The sequence below is a fragment of the Merops nubicus genome, unplaced genomic scaffold (genome assembly GCF_000691845.1).
Source record: "Merops nubicus isolate BGI_N331 unplaced genomic scaffold, ASM69184v1 scaffold18054, whole genome shotgun sequence".
In the NCBI taxonomy this organism is placed as follows: Eukaryota; Metazoa; Chordata; class Aves; order Coraciiformes; family Meropidae; genus Merops; species Merops nubicus.
In genome coordinates, this window is record NW_008602447.1 from 387 (window position 1) to 15899 (window position 15513).

The window sequence follows — 15513 nt, forward strand, 5'->3', positions numbered from 1 at the left end:
CGTTCACATCACCAAGTGGTCTCAGAGGACTCAAACTGGATTCCTCCTGCGTGAAATCAAACTAGAACATGTTGTCTGGGATGCATGTAACACATCCAGCTGGAGAGCTAGTCTAGAATAACCTCTTTCTAAACACCTATGGTGTGGGTGTTGGGTCATTAGCACCAACCATTCCCTCTCACAGCTCTGCTGCTGCAGATGCAGACCCTGTGCTTCATCCAGCTGTGGAGAGAAACCCTCAGGATGAAAGTTAGTTTTTAAAATGCATGCAATGATGATAGACTTTTTTTTTTTGAGTCCAGCTTCCTTTCACAGCAGCCTTCTCAAGCGGGAGGCTGCACAAAAGGACTCTTGCCATTATTTAGCCTTAGAAAAAGTACCAAAGGCCTTTTACATGGCATGGAGAGCCATGGAAGAGTGGTGTGAGTCCCAGCAGGGACAGGGTGACACTAGCAGAGTGCCGGCACCCCAAGTGTTGCACTGGTTGGGGGCAGAAGCAGCATCTGTAGTCCCTGACATCAAGTGCTGCCAGTGTCCAGGCAAGCACCTAGGTACCCTGCTGTTACCCGTCACACATTAGGATGAACAGACAGACAATAGCTTTCCTTTTTCTGAACGTCTCATGAACGTTTCAGAGCCATCTCCCTTCAGCTCTGTGATGGAGAGATTTCTCTTGATTTGGGAAAGTACATCCAAGGAGTTTTATACCTCATTATGGAGGTGGAAGGAGATGACGTTTCTCCAGATGGAAAGAAATCCTGTGGTGGGGGAGGCTGGTGAGGAGCTCTGCCCTTGGGCTTCCCTGCCTCCTTGGGGACAAGGTCTGTTCTGCAGCTTCCGAGGATTCAACACTTACCTTCTTCCTTCTTACCCTTCTGGAGGCTGCGGATGCATGTGGCACTGATCCAGTTGTGAACTGCAGTGCTGCTTCTTCTGGTACAAAGAGGGCTGGTGATCCTCAGTCAACACCAGCACCCATGCAACTCAGAACCTGATGCTGTGCTCAGTTTAGTCACTGCACGGCAGGAATCTTACATAAGAGTATGGCACTCACTGTAGCGTCTGTTTTTTGTTTTTTTTTGGTGGCATTAGTTTGGGTTTTCTTAAGAGAGAAATAAGCCATTTTTTTGTATTTGTACAAAAAATAGAGAAAATACTAGGGAAAATGTGTGATAAATACAGATTTAAGTTAAACTTTATTCACCATTTAAACAATGATCATTGAATCACAGAACCGTAGAGTTATTTAGGCTGGAAAAGACCTTTAAGACTGAGTCTAACCATTAACTCAGCACTGCCAAGTCCACCACTAAGACATGTCACTTAAGCACCGTGACTACACTTCTTTAAATACCTCTAGGGATGGTGACTCCACCACTGCCCTGGGCAGCCTGTTCCACTGCTTGATGACCCTTTTGATAAAGAATTTTTTCCTTATGTCTAATCTAAACATCCCCTGGTATAATTTGAGGCTATTTCCTATTGTCCTGTCACTTGTTACTTGGGAGAAGAGACTGGCACCCACCGTGCTACAGCCTCCTTTCAGGTAGTTGTAGAGAGTGATAAGATCTCCCCTGATCCTCCTTTTCTCTGGACTAAACAACTCCAGTTCCCTCAGCTGCTCCTCATAAGACTTGTGCTCTAGACCCTTCACCAGCTTCTTTGCTCTTCTTTGAACACCCAAAGGACTAAAATTAATCTGTGAAAATAATAAATAGTGAAATGAGGAATTTGAGCAGCCCTACATTCCACTTAACTTATTTTGGACCATTTATTCGTTGCAGAAAGCACTGGTGCCCAGGAGTATGATTATCACTTACAGTAATGTTTTAAAAACACATCACACAAATGTTTTTATCCCAAGTCTACCAGCAGTCTTGCATTCCCCATTTCTCCAGTATCCCAAGTCACACAAGCGCATGCCCAGACCTCCCCATTGCTCAGCTTCACTGGCTGCAAGATGGTAGCAGTGAAAACTGCAGACTGTAACAGTCCCATACACCAGGATCAGGCCCATGAGGAAAAGAAACAGCAAGAAAGCTGGAAGCAGGTGATGTGGGAATAGAGTCTGTGTCACATTTAGGTGACTCAGACATGGGGCTGGTGCTCCTGATTGCCCCATCCTTGAAGATGAGACAGATTGCTGCTTGCTTCAGAAGACACCTTTCCTGGCCTGCTCTGAATGCCTTCTTCAAAGAACCTTTTTGCCAGATGAGCCAACTGGAGTATTTTTTGCTTTGTTTGGGCTTTTGTTTGTTTTCTGTTTTGGCTGTGTTTCCTCATGATAAAAACAGCCTTTGATACAAGTGCAGCACTTAAGGATGCACATCTCCTGTTCCTCCCGGCTCCCTGCTCTAGCCCAATATCTGCACATCCCTGCGTCTTCTTGTCATGCTTTTGTTTCTAGTTTCTCTGTTCTCTACTTTTAGCTCTGTACCAAAATCCTTTCTCTGTAGGCTCCCCAAAGGTTCGATTATCTGCCACTTGCTCCTTCCCTTCTTTCTTGTGTGATTTTTATTTTAATACTAATTACCCACTCCACATCAAAGATACCCAACTGTCCCTAGCTTTTACCACCCTGGTGGCTCTACACCCCCCTTCCTGACCTCAGCCATGCTCTGAAGCACAAACAATGACTTCATCTCAACATTCATAATCAAAATCGCTCAAAGGCAGGAGTGTTTTTAAGAGAAAAAGGCAGTCTCTGAAAACACTGTTCCCCATTATTTCCCTTTTTGGCTTCTCAGGAATGAACTGGGTTCTAAAAGGCATTGCTGGTGGAGCTATCTCAGAAAAGTCCCTGTCAGTGCTGTGCTTTAACATCACAGTAAGGGAATCAGTGGGGTCTTGCGGTTAATCAGCAAAAGGAGCTTCTTGCCCCAGTAAGTTGTGCCGATGCAATGAGTTTTCGCTAACACCATTACATTGTCAGCAGTGTGATTTTTACCAGTCCAGTTACGCTACTGAGGTTTGAACGAACCGGCCTGAGCCGAGATCTGCGGCTTCCTCTCCCTTCCACTGTTCACACGGTGATGCTCCCTCAGCTCTGACTTTGAGTGACAGCACCACGGTCACACCATGGCTGTCCTACAACTCACCCATCTGGGTGGAAAGCTTCACTCACCTTTTCACTGCATAACTCTTCCTAGGTCTCAAGCCCTGGCTGTCCACATAAAATGACACAGAAATGGCTGCCCTTCCTTTTCGGCTGTACAGAGGGGACATTTTCACATGGACTTCACCCAGCAACTCCTTTTTGCAAGTCCTGCCCCATCAATCTTCTTGAATTGCTCTTTGTGCATCGGAACAATCTCTCAATATCTAAAGCATGTTTTTGTACTTCCTGAAAAAAAGTTTTTATATACTTTGAGAATTTTCAGAAGACTTTTCAGGGTTTAGATGTTTACCGTAATGAAAGATCCATCTGTGTATTTGGTAATTTTGGAAACCCATGTTTTCAAATCTGACTAAAGCATTGCCGAAGTCTCCTCCTTTCCGTCTTAAAAGTACCAGACTGTGGTCATCATCCACACGTTTCAACAAGTTCTAAAGATGTGCCACAGTCATTTTGTTAGGGACACTATGGAACACAAAGCTGAGCAGCTCTTCCTGTGATGACACTGAGCAGACTTCTATCCACCCAAGCAAGAGATGAAGATGAGGAAAAATGTTTTCCTGAGCAGTTTAGAAGTGACTCTATAATGAGATAAATATTTACAGTAAAAGAAAGGCAATTTGATCTCCAAACCAATACAGGAGAATCCAGCACATCCTGGATATGCTTCACCAGGGTAAATCCAGAGCTTTTTATTCCAATCAAACTCATTTAAACAACAAAACCCTTCATGCCTGTGTAATTAATGATTGTTTTGCTTTAACATTGAAATGCTTCTGCATTGAAAGTGTCTTTGGGCTTTCTGAATAAAAACAAATAATCTGTTTTTACACATTTGTAATCTGCCGACAGTCCAACAGCATTGCAGTTCTTAAAACATGCAACTTAGTCAGTGTAAGTGATTTGCCAACCCCATGGATGGCTCTCTTCATAAAGCTGTAGTTTTGGAGCTTGCTGTAGGGGCAGCCACTCAACTCATTTTCAAAGATACCCTTTCTCCAAACTCTTCCTGCTAGTGGGTTAAATTCCAGTTACTTCCGATGGCCTGTTTCAGATGGAAAGTCCTGAACTTTTTATGCCATGTAACAAACTGTTCCCCACACCTAACCCATGAATACACAGCCAAAAGGCAGCACCCCAGCTCTCACCTCTCATCCCACCTACACTGTGCCCGAGCTTCATGTGCTAAGAAGTGAATAGACTTCTACAGCCAGACTTGCAAATTTTAGAATAACTGTTTAGGGAGTAAAGTGGGTATTTCTTACAATTCAGAGCAACTTGGGAATATAAAAGCAAAGTATTGCTAAAAAATTAGAAAGAAAACCCTTAAAATGAGCACAGATGCCACTTTGGATGGGGACAAATGGGACACCTTTATTGGGTTTTTGACTGAGCAGGCACAAATACATTTTAATGTAGCAGAATTAAATGTTTGTGAGCTGTAATTAGAAGACTGAATGACAGCTCTTCACAAATATGAACAGATCTACCAGAACAAAGTACGCAGAGAGGTTGCTCCCAGCTGATCCCAAAAAAGCATCCAGTTGCCAAGGAGTTACTTCCTGGTCTACACAGAGACATCACCAATCCAGAACATCAGGCTGCCCAGAGTCCACCCATACTGGTAAGTTAAATGTCTTTCCAAGCTGGTGCTGTTACTTAGGTAAGCAATTTAAGTGCAGCCGTTGCATACAAGTGCACGCTACGTTCCTTAGATTTAGTTTGACAGCTATCAGAACTGGGGCTACTGTTAACCTGCCTTTCTAAGCACAGACACAGTGCCACTTTATTTTGGAATTACTGCAAGTTGTGGTAGATGATTGAGGGATTTGAAAAGAAAAAATGTGTTAACTTGTGTAACCTGGCTGTGGAGGGTGACCTGACACAGCACACACTCCTATAATCAAGGAAACTACATATGCTGAAAAACTCCTACAAATATTTCATATAAATAACTCTCGGTCTAAAGCCAGAAGGAACCATTAATGAAATATAATGATGTAAACTAACAGGAAATCATTCAAGTCCTAACGTGTCCAACCCAGTAACTTATTAAAATGAGTGACTTTCTCCAGAGGTTCAATCATTTTTTGATTTGAAGATAGAGATGGAGAACATTACTTCCACAAATAGTTTGTTGCAATGAGGAGAAAAAGTGCAATCTTCCTGTTACAACTGTGTGGGTTTTTTTTTTTTATTATTAACTTCAGGTTCAGGATGCTGGCTCTTGTTCAGCGTTTTTCTGCTGGGATAGAGAGGCCTGTGGTAGCTTTTCATCTTCAGGATACATGTATATTCATCAGTCTTCTTAATGTAATGTAACATGAGCTCTTGCAGAACCTTTCTCTTCTGCTGAATCTATCTGTGTTTCTATGCCTTACCCAGTATTTCAATATCCCTTCTGAAATGCACGCGCTCCTTCCTTACCTACATAAGGCTACACAACAATAAAGTTTTCCCTTACTCTACATTTTTCTCCTGTTTATGCAAGAAACATTTTAGTATCTTGGCTCACAAATTGTCCAGTTCTAACCTTTAATCCCCTGTAAGAATAGTTTCCATATTCCTAGAAATACTCATTTTGGAGATCTTTCAGATTCTGTGCTCCTACATATATAACCTGGCATTTAGTTGTATTGAAATGATACCAGTCACACATTAACTTAAATTAGCAAAGAGAAGCTAATCAGTCTTTGGAGTAAATGACATTTTTTGTTTTCTACCCAAAAATTGTGGAAGAAAATTTGCTAACATAGGTCTTGGAACCTTTCCCAGGAAACCCTTCTGGAAACACCCATATTTCTTTACTGACATCTGAAAGGGTAGTTCTCATTAGAAAGCACCTGGTTTTTTTAAGCAGTTCTTGGCTTGAAGGTCCACATTTGTTTTGGCAACATAAAGCAACATTTCATGTGATCACACAATGTCACACAGAGCATGTACAGTACTTTTTACTTCCTGCCCTTGGACAAATATTCAAGCTTCCAAATAAAATAGATTCACAGACCAGCACTACTGTTATTTCCCCCCTCAAATATGAAGAGTTCCACCCCCTCAAATATGAAGAGTTTGCAGCCTAATGACAAACAACAAAGTTCAAGCTGCACTTCAATTTGACACAACAGCAGATATTAGGAATGTTGTCATTTTATTCTGTTCAGTCTTTCAAGTAATAAGGAATACTGGTATAGATGACAGGAAATTCAACATTTACATCCTTCTTCCCCCAGTACTTCCTCCCTGTCTTACAACCCTGAATGCCAAAGTCTACAGTCTTTATCCACACATACTTCATGTCTTTCAGCTGAGGAAAACGTAATTTCATAGGCAATTCTTTAGCTTGGAAGAGCTGAAAACAGACACTTATTTCTAGAGGTTCAAGAGATCTTTTTGCTAGCTTCCCATTAGCTGAATTTAAGTAGATGGATCCACTAATGCTTCATTATGTAGCAATTTTCAGAAGCAGCTTTTCAGGACCTGTGATAAATTTGATATCTTCAAACCAGTAGCATGTTATGTCACATACAAAATCACATTAATTAGCTAGGCTTATCTGAGCAAGTACTGATCAACTAAGACAGTGAGACTATATGACTGATAGCATTATTTAATAACCTCCCTCAGCTGTCCACCATCAGCACCCAGCTTGTTCAGGAAGCATTTCTGAACAGTTCAGCATTTTCAGCTCAACTAATCGGTGCAATACTTTAAAACAGCCTCTTGTAAGTTGTAGTAGCAGTTGAGCACCTAGGTAGAGACTGTCAGCCAGCCACCCTAAAGTCTGTTCGTGAGGAATTTGACTTCAAGAGCACATACAAAAGAAAAGCACGCCTGTCACAGGACACAGAATGGAAGTGGGCCTTGACATCTTGAGGGAATTTCCCCTCCCACATTGCTTTGGCTTTGGAAAAACAGTTTTCTCCAAACCTTGGCAGAACAATAACCATCTTTTGCATACCTACCTCCCCCAAACACCTAATGAAGATCTCCACAGCCACTAGCACATCTGAAAAGTTAACCTAGTGTGTGAAAGCAGGCAGTTTTTCAGTGTGCAAGGAAGTGCTATAGGAGTATATTTCAGATGCTGTGCCTCTTCTGTCACATTTATCAAGGTCAGTAGGAAAGGTGCAGTAGGGAGCAGAGGCACTGAAATTCCTTTTCCAGCATACACCTGCTCTCAGTCTACAAGGTGGACAAAATTTGCTGACGCTACAGTAAAAGCATGAACACCCACAATTATAAGCTGGTCTGATGCCATGTTGTAACCCTTTTCATGATTCCATCTAGAATTTTCTAGAATTGTGATGTCCTGATGCCTGGTAGGAAGATAATCATATAGCTGGAGTTATCTTTGCCATGTAGCAACCAGGCACCTGCTCTTCCACCCCAATTTCAGTTACAGTTCAGTAGCAACAACTGCCAGAGTTGACTGAAATTTGTTGGTACATAGCCATGATAATATTTAAAGCTACAGAGACAGATAATATGGTGGGGGTAAGAAAGATAGATGTCTTCCACCATAGGCTCCCTCTGTGTGTTCCAGTGGACTGGGATGAAGAGGACAAGAAGATGACACTTGATAGTGCAGTATTTCCCTTCCCCTCAAACATCCAAAACAAGTATAGATGTTGCCAGTTCTGGCAGATGACTTCTATAACAGGTTCTCTTTCTCCACTGTAATATATCAGTCAAGTTTGTCTCAACTAGGTTAGAACCAAGAAAAGGGAAGTTATACATAGTTTAAAATAGTTATACTGCCAAAGGCAGAGTCAAATGTAACACACTTTAGTATGTGCTTTCCTGTATTTGGTCTTTTTCAAAGAAAATTTCCATCCTGAAGTGCCTTAGCACAAAAAGCATAATCATTTACACCGTTTTAAAAGCTGCTTTTCACATAGGAAAAGGTCAGTCAAACAATTCAGATCTTCAACTAGATCCCTCTGTGATTAATTTCATTATAATCATATATGTGATGTATAACATCCTCCAAATAAAGGTGAAGGCCAGTAGACACTGACCCCTACCACAGATATGAAGGTAAGATCAAGTCGTAAGCATATTCCCAATATATCAGTCATCACATATTTCCATGTCAGTCTTACCAGGTGCCATCTCTCAGCTGAAACAGCAGTATCACCTGGCACATTGGGAAGGGCTCACATACAGCATTATGGCATTAACTGGAGATTCCCTCAAGCCTTCTGTCACTGGATGCCCCGAAACAGACAAGGCAGGAGCTGCTCTCATATACGACTACTCCAGCCTAGCAACGTCCCATTCCTAAAACTAGGATGCTAGCTAATGCCTCAGCTTTAGCAAACCCGTAGTTCATTCTCTAAGCCATAGATTTTTGCTTTTAAGTTTTTTAGTTCTCCTTGAATTTTACGGGTTAGTCTGTTTCCTTGGCGGATCTCACGTAGAACTGCAAGATCCTGGTCTGGTCCGATAGTCAGAGTCACCTAAAAAGGAAAAGAAAAACAGGTTAAGGGAAACAAAGCTGTACAGAATCCAGTTTAGAGAGTATTATGGTGAGGATCTAAGGGAGAGAACTCTAAAGGAGACCCTTTGTAGCTAGCAAAGAGGACACTTGAGCCCATATCAGTAGGCTAATGTACATCACCAATAGAGGTGCACCAGAACAAAAAATAAAGAACAAAGCTTTCATACACTCTGGCAAAGCAGAGATATGGATAGAGTAGAATCAAGTCTAGCCATAACCTGTTGACTCCTTTCTAATTCTGGTATTATTTAAACACCCACAAAGAGTCACATTAAAAGTATTTTTCTACTTTTATCTAGTTCTAAGTACCTCACCTGATACAATGACATTTTGTCATCTTTTGCTACTACAAGTAGAGGTGGTTTAACTGCTGTGGCCAGCCTGCTCCCTTCTGAACTGCACATGGCCCAAGCACAACACCCAGTCTCAGGCCATGCCACACGGCCCATACTGAGCTGAGAGGAGGCTGCAGGATGACCAGAACTGCGGATGGTGAGCTAGCCAGGGCTGCCATTCCCTGTCGCCGTGGCACTGGAGAGCATGCCAGCCCACTCACTTCCCATGGCAGAGCAGCACAGCCTTGGAAGTTGCTCTCAAAGAGGGCTTCTCTTCTGTCCACCCTTTGGGATGTCTTACTGTCATCATGTAGTCCTTGGTTAAGTATTTTAATATGCAAATCAAGAAATTTAGTTATCTGTAGCCATTTTGACCTCAAGTGATGAGGATATAGAGATCCCTCTGGAGACTACTAGCAAGTATTTTGCTCCTCTGCCCTCTTGTGGTTAAAAGTATGAAGAAATGAGGACTACAATTAAGAGCACACCACAGTTAAGGAATGTGCAGGTCTGTAGAAAAGGGATGCATAAGCAATTTCTCCCCATTTAAATATGCTGTTTAGTCCTTAAAGAATACACTTTTAAAATTCTTAGTCCAACAACAACAAAAAAGTAAAAAAAAATTAAAGCCTTTAGAGAAGACAAATACATTCATCTAGGTCAACTGAGCTCTGTGCCAAAACTACAGAGAACAAGTGAATCTGTGTGAAAGAGTCAGCTGGACAAAAGCTAGGTTTGAGTGGATGATGTAGGCATATCTTAGATGAAATATTTCATCCTAAACTCCAAGCAACATCAAGGCTGTGGCTTCCCCTCTAAACCGTTCATCTACACATCTGGAAGGAATCACATCAACTTAAAGACATTGTTTCTGCAGTGATTTTTGCAGAGTTACAAATGAGTTATTAAGTATTGTGAATATTCTATTTATTCCCTTAAGTCAATGATCTACCTCTTTTTGGAACACAAGCAAACTCTATGACCCTAGACAGAAAATCAGTCATAATTTTCTTTGCAGGATATACTTCTGAAACAAATTACTGCCTTGCAATTTTGACACAGTTAAGCAAGCTATAGGTTTCAGATAAGAACTTTCAGAGCTGCAAGAAAAACACACAGCTAATGTATAGTCAGGACAGTTCCTGGCAAGCTTGATGCCTGACTGATTGACAAAGGCATCTGTTTTGCTTCACAAAATATGTAGTAGGGCAAGTTTTCTCAAATATTAATATCTAAAGGAACACTTAGGAAAGAAATTATTTAAAAAGAAAGCACTTTGGAAAGAAATCATATAAAACTAGGGAAATACTGCATCTAAATACTGAGAATACCTCTCTATACAGTAAGCCCATAACAATCTACATCAGAAATGCTTAGCTATTACCTTAAAGAGCTGCTTCTCTACATCTTTCAACTTCTGCCTAAGCTGTTTAATGTCATTCCTGAAGCCTTCCACTTCCATACCACGACGTTTCTCTAAGGCCTCATATCTCTGAGTCATCAGCTTCAGGCGCTGCCCCATCTTCTCCGAGCGCTCCTATGGAGATGCAAACCCAACAGGGTAGACAAAAGAAAGGCTGCAGGACATCTCCTAGCGAGCAGATGATTACGGACTAATTACCTTGAAGAGTTCTCTGCCAGCAGCCCCCTCCTCACGAACCCTGGCCAGCTCACCTTCCAGGGTGACACACTGCTCTCTGTACATGTTCGACAGGCGCTGCTCCTGCAGTAGCTGTTCTTGTAGCAACTGGGGCAGAGGAACAGAAATGAACCAACTCAAAAGCCACTGCTCACAAAATTTCCCCTGCTCTGGAGAAGCAACTGTGATATGTTGGCAATATGATGGGAAAATAAAAATTAACAACTGGAGCTACAGCTAGTGAAGTAACTCGGTAAAGACAATATTCTAGCACCACTTTCATTATCAAAACCTTTTGATTAGGTTATCAGTTTTACATGAATGCTTAGCATCAGTTAAAGAATGCTCTTCTCTTCCCCTTAAAAAATAATATTCACCTCCTACTGGAATTCCCATTTTCACAGCTGCCTGCCCAGTACAGAAGCATCTGCATTCAGTGGTAGGTGAAAACAATTCCCTGTGGCCTGTTTACTTTCAACTTCCTTATTGTCATTTTACCCACTTCAGATCCCCTAATTTCTCACTGGACATATATACAGGTATACAGGAAGAAAAATCCTGACTGCTGCAGAAGAGCTGGGGGACATCAACTGAGAGGACTTACCCTCCCCCAACAGCAGCAAAGAAGATACAGACACTGCATTTTAAATTCATTAGCTGAGAGCACATAAACTAAAAGCAAGGCACGTGCCACAAGCAGGTTAAGAACTGCTGGCCCACTTAACTGGTTTGCAGTACAGATTTGTACTGGGCAAAACACAAACTGACAGTGAAGTGCCATCATAAATATTAACTATACATTTTGTCTGAAATTTGCAAGCAATGATGATTTTGAGGCAGGAGAGGGTTTTTTTTATGTTAGTGCCAACAATAAAGTAACTTACCGCAAGCCAGTACAGATCTGAAACAACTGCTAGCTACTGCCATCTTGGCAAAACCCAGATGCTTGCAATTTGCAAGAAAAAGTCCCAAACTGTTAAAGATTCTCTACTTAGGACAAAAAAAAAAAAAAAATTTTACCTTTATTTCTCTCTTGTGGGGTTTCCAAGCTCCATCATCTACTTGAAGCACCTTCTTGGTATCTCTCTGCTTCTTTTTTCCTGGCTCCCTGCTGGTAGTAAGCCTATCCAGATCTTTGTCAAGTTTCCTCAACAGACTGTCTCTCTCTGCTATCCACGCTTTCTCATTGGCTCGGGCATCAAACTTGAGCTGGAGAAAGTCACGGGTACTCTCATACAAGAGATTTTGAGTCTTATGGAGTCTGTAAAAAGGGATCCCAGTGGAGTTAACTTCATTGCTAGTTCCTACCTTAATGTCCTCAGTCATCATTGCAAATTAGAAATACAAAAGAAAAAGACAGGTGCTTTCCTAACGAGTTCAGCTTTTCTCATCTAATGAGAGTGATATTCTTCCAACGTGAAATAGGATTTTTAATATGTAGATTACTCCATCTCCTTACACACACACTACCAAACAGATGGCTGCATAATTTGCTTTTCTGCCTGCTGCAGGAAGTAACATACTGAAAGCCAAAATCTCTATTGTTCCTCTCTCTTCTTGTCTCATGACTACGTGTCTTATGGTCATTCTCTCACACTCACTTATCTGTTATAGTTTTGATCTTGTCCTGGTCCCTCTGATGCTGGACCTGGGCTTCTTCCATATGAATCCGTCTGTCCTCTAGTAGTGCTTCAACCTGTTCCTTGGACAATCGTGTCTGTTCTTCTAGCTGAGCTTGCAGGGCCTCCACCTGAATAAGCAAACATTAGACATTACTCAATAACATCGCACAGCAACTCTGCTCCTGTTCTTTGAAGTCTGTTTTAAATTCCAAGATTCAGATCAAAGACTCTACTCAATTATACCTTTGAAAGTTCAAATTTCTCAAATTTTAATTTTCATTTTAATGTTAAACATTTCAAACGACTAACGCTAAAAAAATCATGCTATGGGGATGACAAAAGTATTGCAAGCAGCAATAATAGATCAAAGATATTGGAAAGATTTAAACTGCATACAGGGAATGACAATTCCTGTAAAATGTGCAGAGACACTTCTGTCCCCATGCTACCATCTTCCACTTAAATGAACACATAAAAATACCTAAATTCTAAGAAGGCAGCAAGTCCACATCTTGAAAAAAAGAAATTACTCAACCAGAATGATTTACTAAATGTAAACAAGATCTAATGCACATAGTCAGGGAGACAAACTGGAATGAGTAATGGAAAAATGTGCATCTGACCTACATGTGAGAAACTATCTGAAAAAACTTGGTGTGTATTTAGATTGCATATTTTTATCACAATTTGGTGTGATGCTCCTGCTCCAAAATAAATGTTAGACAGCGTCCTGGTTTGGGGTAGAATAGAATTAATTCTGTTCAGTGATTTTACTTTCCAGCTAAAGCTCTTCTAACTGCACTTTCTGAAGTTAGCAGCATATTTTTGCAGAGAATGACTGCTTTTAGCAGTGATAACACTCCGTGTTTAGAGTTACCAAAGATTGGTGTGCAGACCAAGGTCACTGCTAAATCCTGTGTACCATACGGAGAGGGCAGAAAGTAAATGCCGCACCTGCGGAGAGGAGCGGACAGGATAAGTGACCCTAAACTGATCAACGGGGTATTCCAACCCATAACCCTCATTCAGTATGAAGCTGAATGAGCACAAGGGCCAAGTCCCTTTTCTCGTTTGCTTCTCCTTCAGTGGCTGGCATCTGAGGAGGACTCTGTCCGTTCTGCCTTTGATCCCAATCAGTGTGTTCATGAATCCAGTTCAGAATCCAGCTCCTGTGCCCAGTTGCCATCTGCTGCTGAGTCCAGCCTGGGACTTTTCCCTGGGGCCTGCTCCACAGCACCGGGGGTGATGGTGACATATTGCCATTGGGGGGAGCTGGGTTCAATACCGGTTTTGTATGTGTTTGTTTAGATTCCATTTTATTAGTAGTAGTAGTATTAGTAGTATCATTACTGTTTTCATTAGAGCTGTTTTGCTTTTCTAACCGGCAAGTCTCTCGCCCTTATTCCCTTTCTCTTCCCCATCGGGGGGGAGGGGATTAACAGAGAGCATCTGTTACAGGTCTGGGGGCAGCCCTGACCCCAAACCCTTCCAGCCAGCCAACCCACCACTAGGTCAGCTCGACAAACTAAAATCAATCTGCTATACAAGTTTGCTCTTTAATTTGTTTGTTATCTTGACTCATCCTTCCTCATGTTTTACATACAGCTTCTGCTACCTTCCTCAAGGCATGATTCTGTACACGTTACCTTTCATTCTGTCACACTGTCTACACCCCGTCTTTCACTGAAGCCTAGCAAAGGGAAAATTTCATTATACTAGTGCATCTTGTCAGGGCTGCCTAATGCAGCCTCAGGCACATGGCTTTTGTCAGACTTCCACAAAATACCTAACCCTGTGTAGACCATTGGTGAGTTTAATGTAAATTCACAGCCACAAGCAAATGATGGAAGATATCAATTACACATTTTATATTTAAGGGCAACACATTCTAGTTGACAAAATGTCTTGATTATGTAAAGCTTTCAGGATCAGATCCAAATTCTTAAATCTAAACCTACATTCATCATAAAGAAACTGATAGAAAGTGAGAATACATAGTAAGACATGGGGACTGATAAAATTGATATGTCTACATCTTATCTAAGCATACAGCATAATTGTCTATCAATTTCCTGGACAGCCAGGAATTACAGCCATTGGACAACAAATGTTTTTACCTGAAGTAGAAGTGTTTGATTATCTCTCAGATATCTCTCAGGACTTTCTGTTTTTTCTCCTTTTGCCGCTGGTTTTGAAGTGCTCCTCTTGGTACCTATTGCAGAAATTTAAAAGTAGAAAAGAGTTTTGCAATCTACCTGCAGTACCTTTCCAACCATGAAATATCATACATTCTGACAGGCCTACAATAACAGGGAAAAAGCTTGCCATGGCTACAGTCACAAGGACTTCTAGGAGAGCTAGCTGGAAGAAGAGTTTCAGAACTTCTGGTGACCACATAATGATCTCCACACTATCACACCACAATTTTAGGCAACCTACCCATTTTCTTGACATACACAGAAAGCAAACTTTAGACATTTCCTTAAATAAATGATGAATAGGCAGATGACACAGCTGCACAAGCACATAGCCTTAAGTAAGTTGTGTACTCATTAGCTAATATCAGTCAAATTGGAAGAAGCAGTACTGTCAAAAGAGCAAACCAGTAAGTAGGTGTGCAGACCCACACTGCTGTCTACATTAAAAGCAGACAGAACCTCACACCTTGGAACAGCTGTGGCTAAAGGTGTCTGCTCCGTTGGTACCTGCATAGCTCCAGAACAGCCATTCCACAGTCATAACAGCCTCTTGCTCAGCTGAGCAGATCACAGACATGGGTCAGCTCAGCTTATTTCAAGATTTTGAAGGGAAGCCAAAAGTACTGCATGTATTTGTATGTACACAAATACATTTAGGGAACTTAATGGAGGTATACCAATGTATTCACAGTATGGAATTATTTTGGTATACTGGACACAAACACAAAAAGAAGTATCAGCAGCTGAGCTGCTGTTAATCAGCTTGGTATGGTACCTGTTCTAGAAGTGTCACTTCTTTCGTGTGACTCTTTGGATTTAGCTGGCCTTTGCAGAACAGTAACCTACAGAAACAAGATTAGATGTCTGTGCTGAACACTTGAATTCTACAAAGTTGCAATAATCAAGAACAAATCTTAAAGAGTAAAATGAGATATCCAAAAGAACAGCATTACCTTACTTCTACCACAAGACAAGGAAGACATTCATAAGTGTAATGTCCATGTTGAAAAGTTTCCTTTATCATGGCTGAGTTTTGCCATTTCTGCCTCTATTTTTTTTTTTCACCAAAACAACTGGAAAGTAATCCTGCCTTTGCTGGCTTCA

At 41.4% G+C, this 15513-nt stretch overlaps 1 protein-coding gene across 1 annotated transcript in view; it reads right to left on the reverse strand.

Moving 5' to 3' along the window:
- Nucleotides 1-8427: 8427 nt before the first annotated feature.
- CCDC77 (coiled-coil domain containing 77) overlaps nt 8428-15513 on the reverse strand; it is a gene marked incomplete at its 5' end in the record, with an annotated part of 11944 nt that continues 4858 nt past the window's right edge. The window contains 7 exons of the mRNA XM_008938376.1: nt 8428-8574; nt 10335-10487; nt 10572-10697; nt 11610-11850; nt 12191-12339; nt 14329-14423; nt 15185-15251. Of these exons, the coding sequence (XP_008936624.1) occupies nt 8428-8574; nt 10335-10487; nt 10572-10697; nt 11610-11850; nt 12191-12339; nt 14329-14423; nt 15185-15251 (978 nt within the window). The remainder of the gene's footprint in view (nt 8575-10334; nt 10488-10571; nt 10698-11609; nt 11851-12190; nt 12340-14328; nt 14424-15184; nt 15252-15513) is intronic.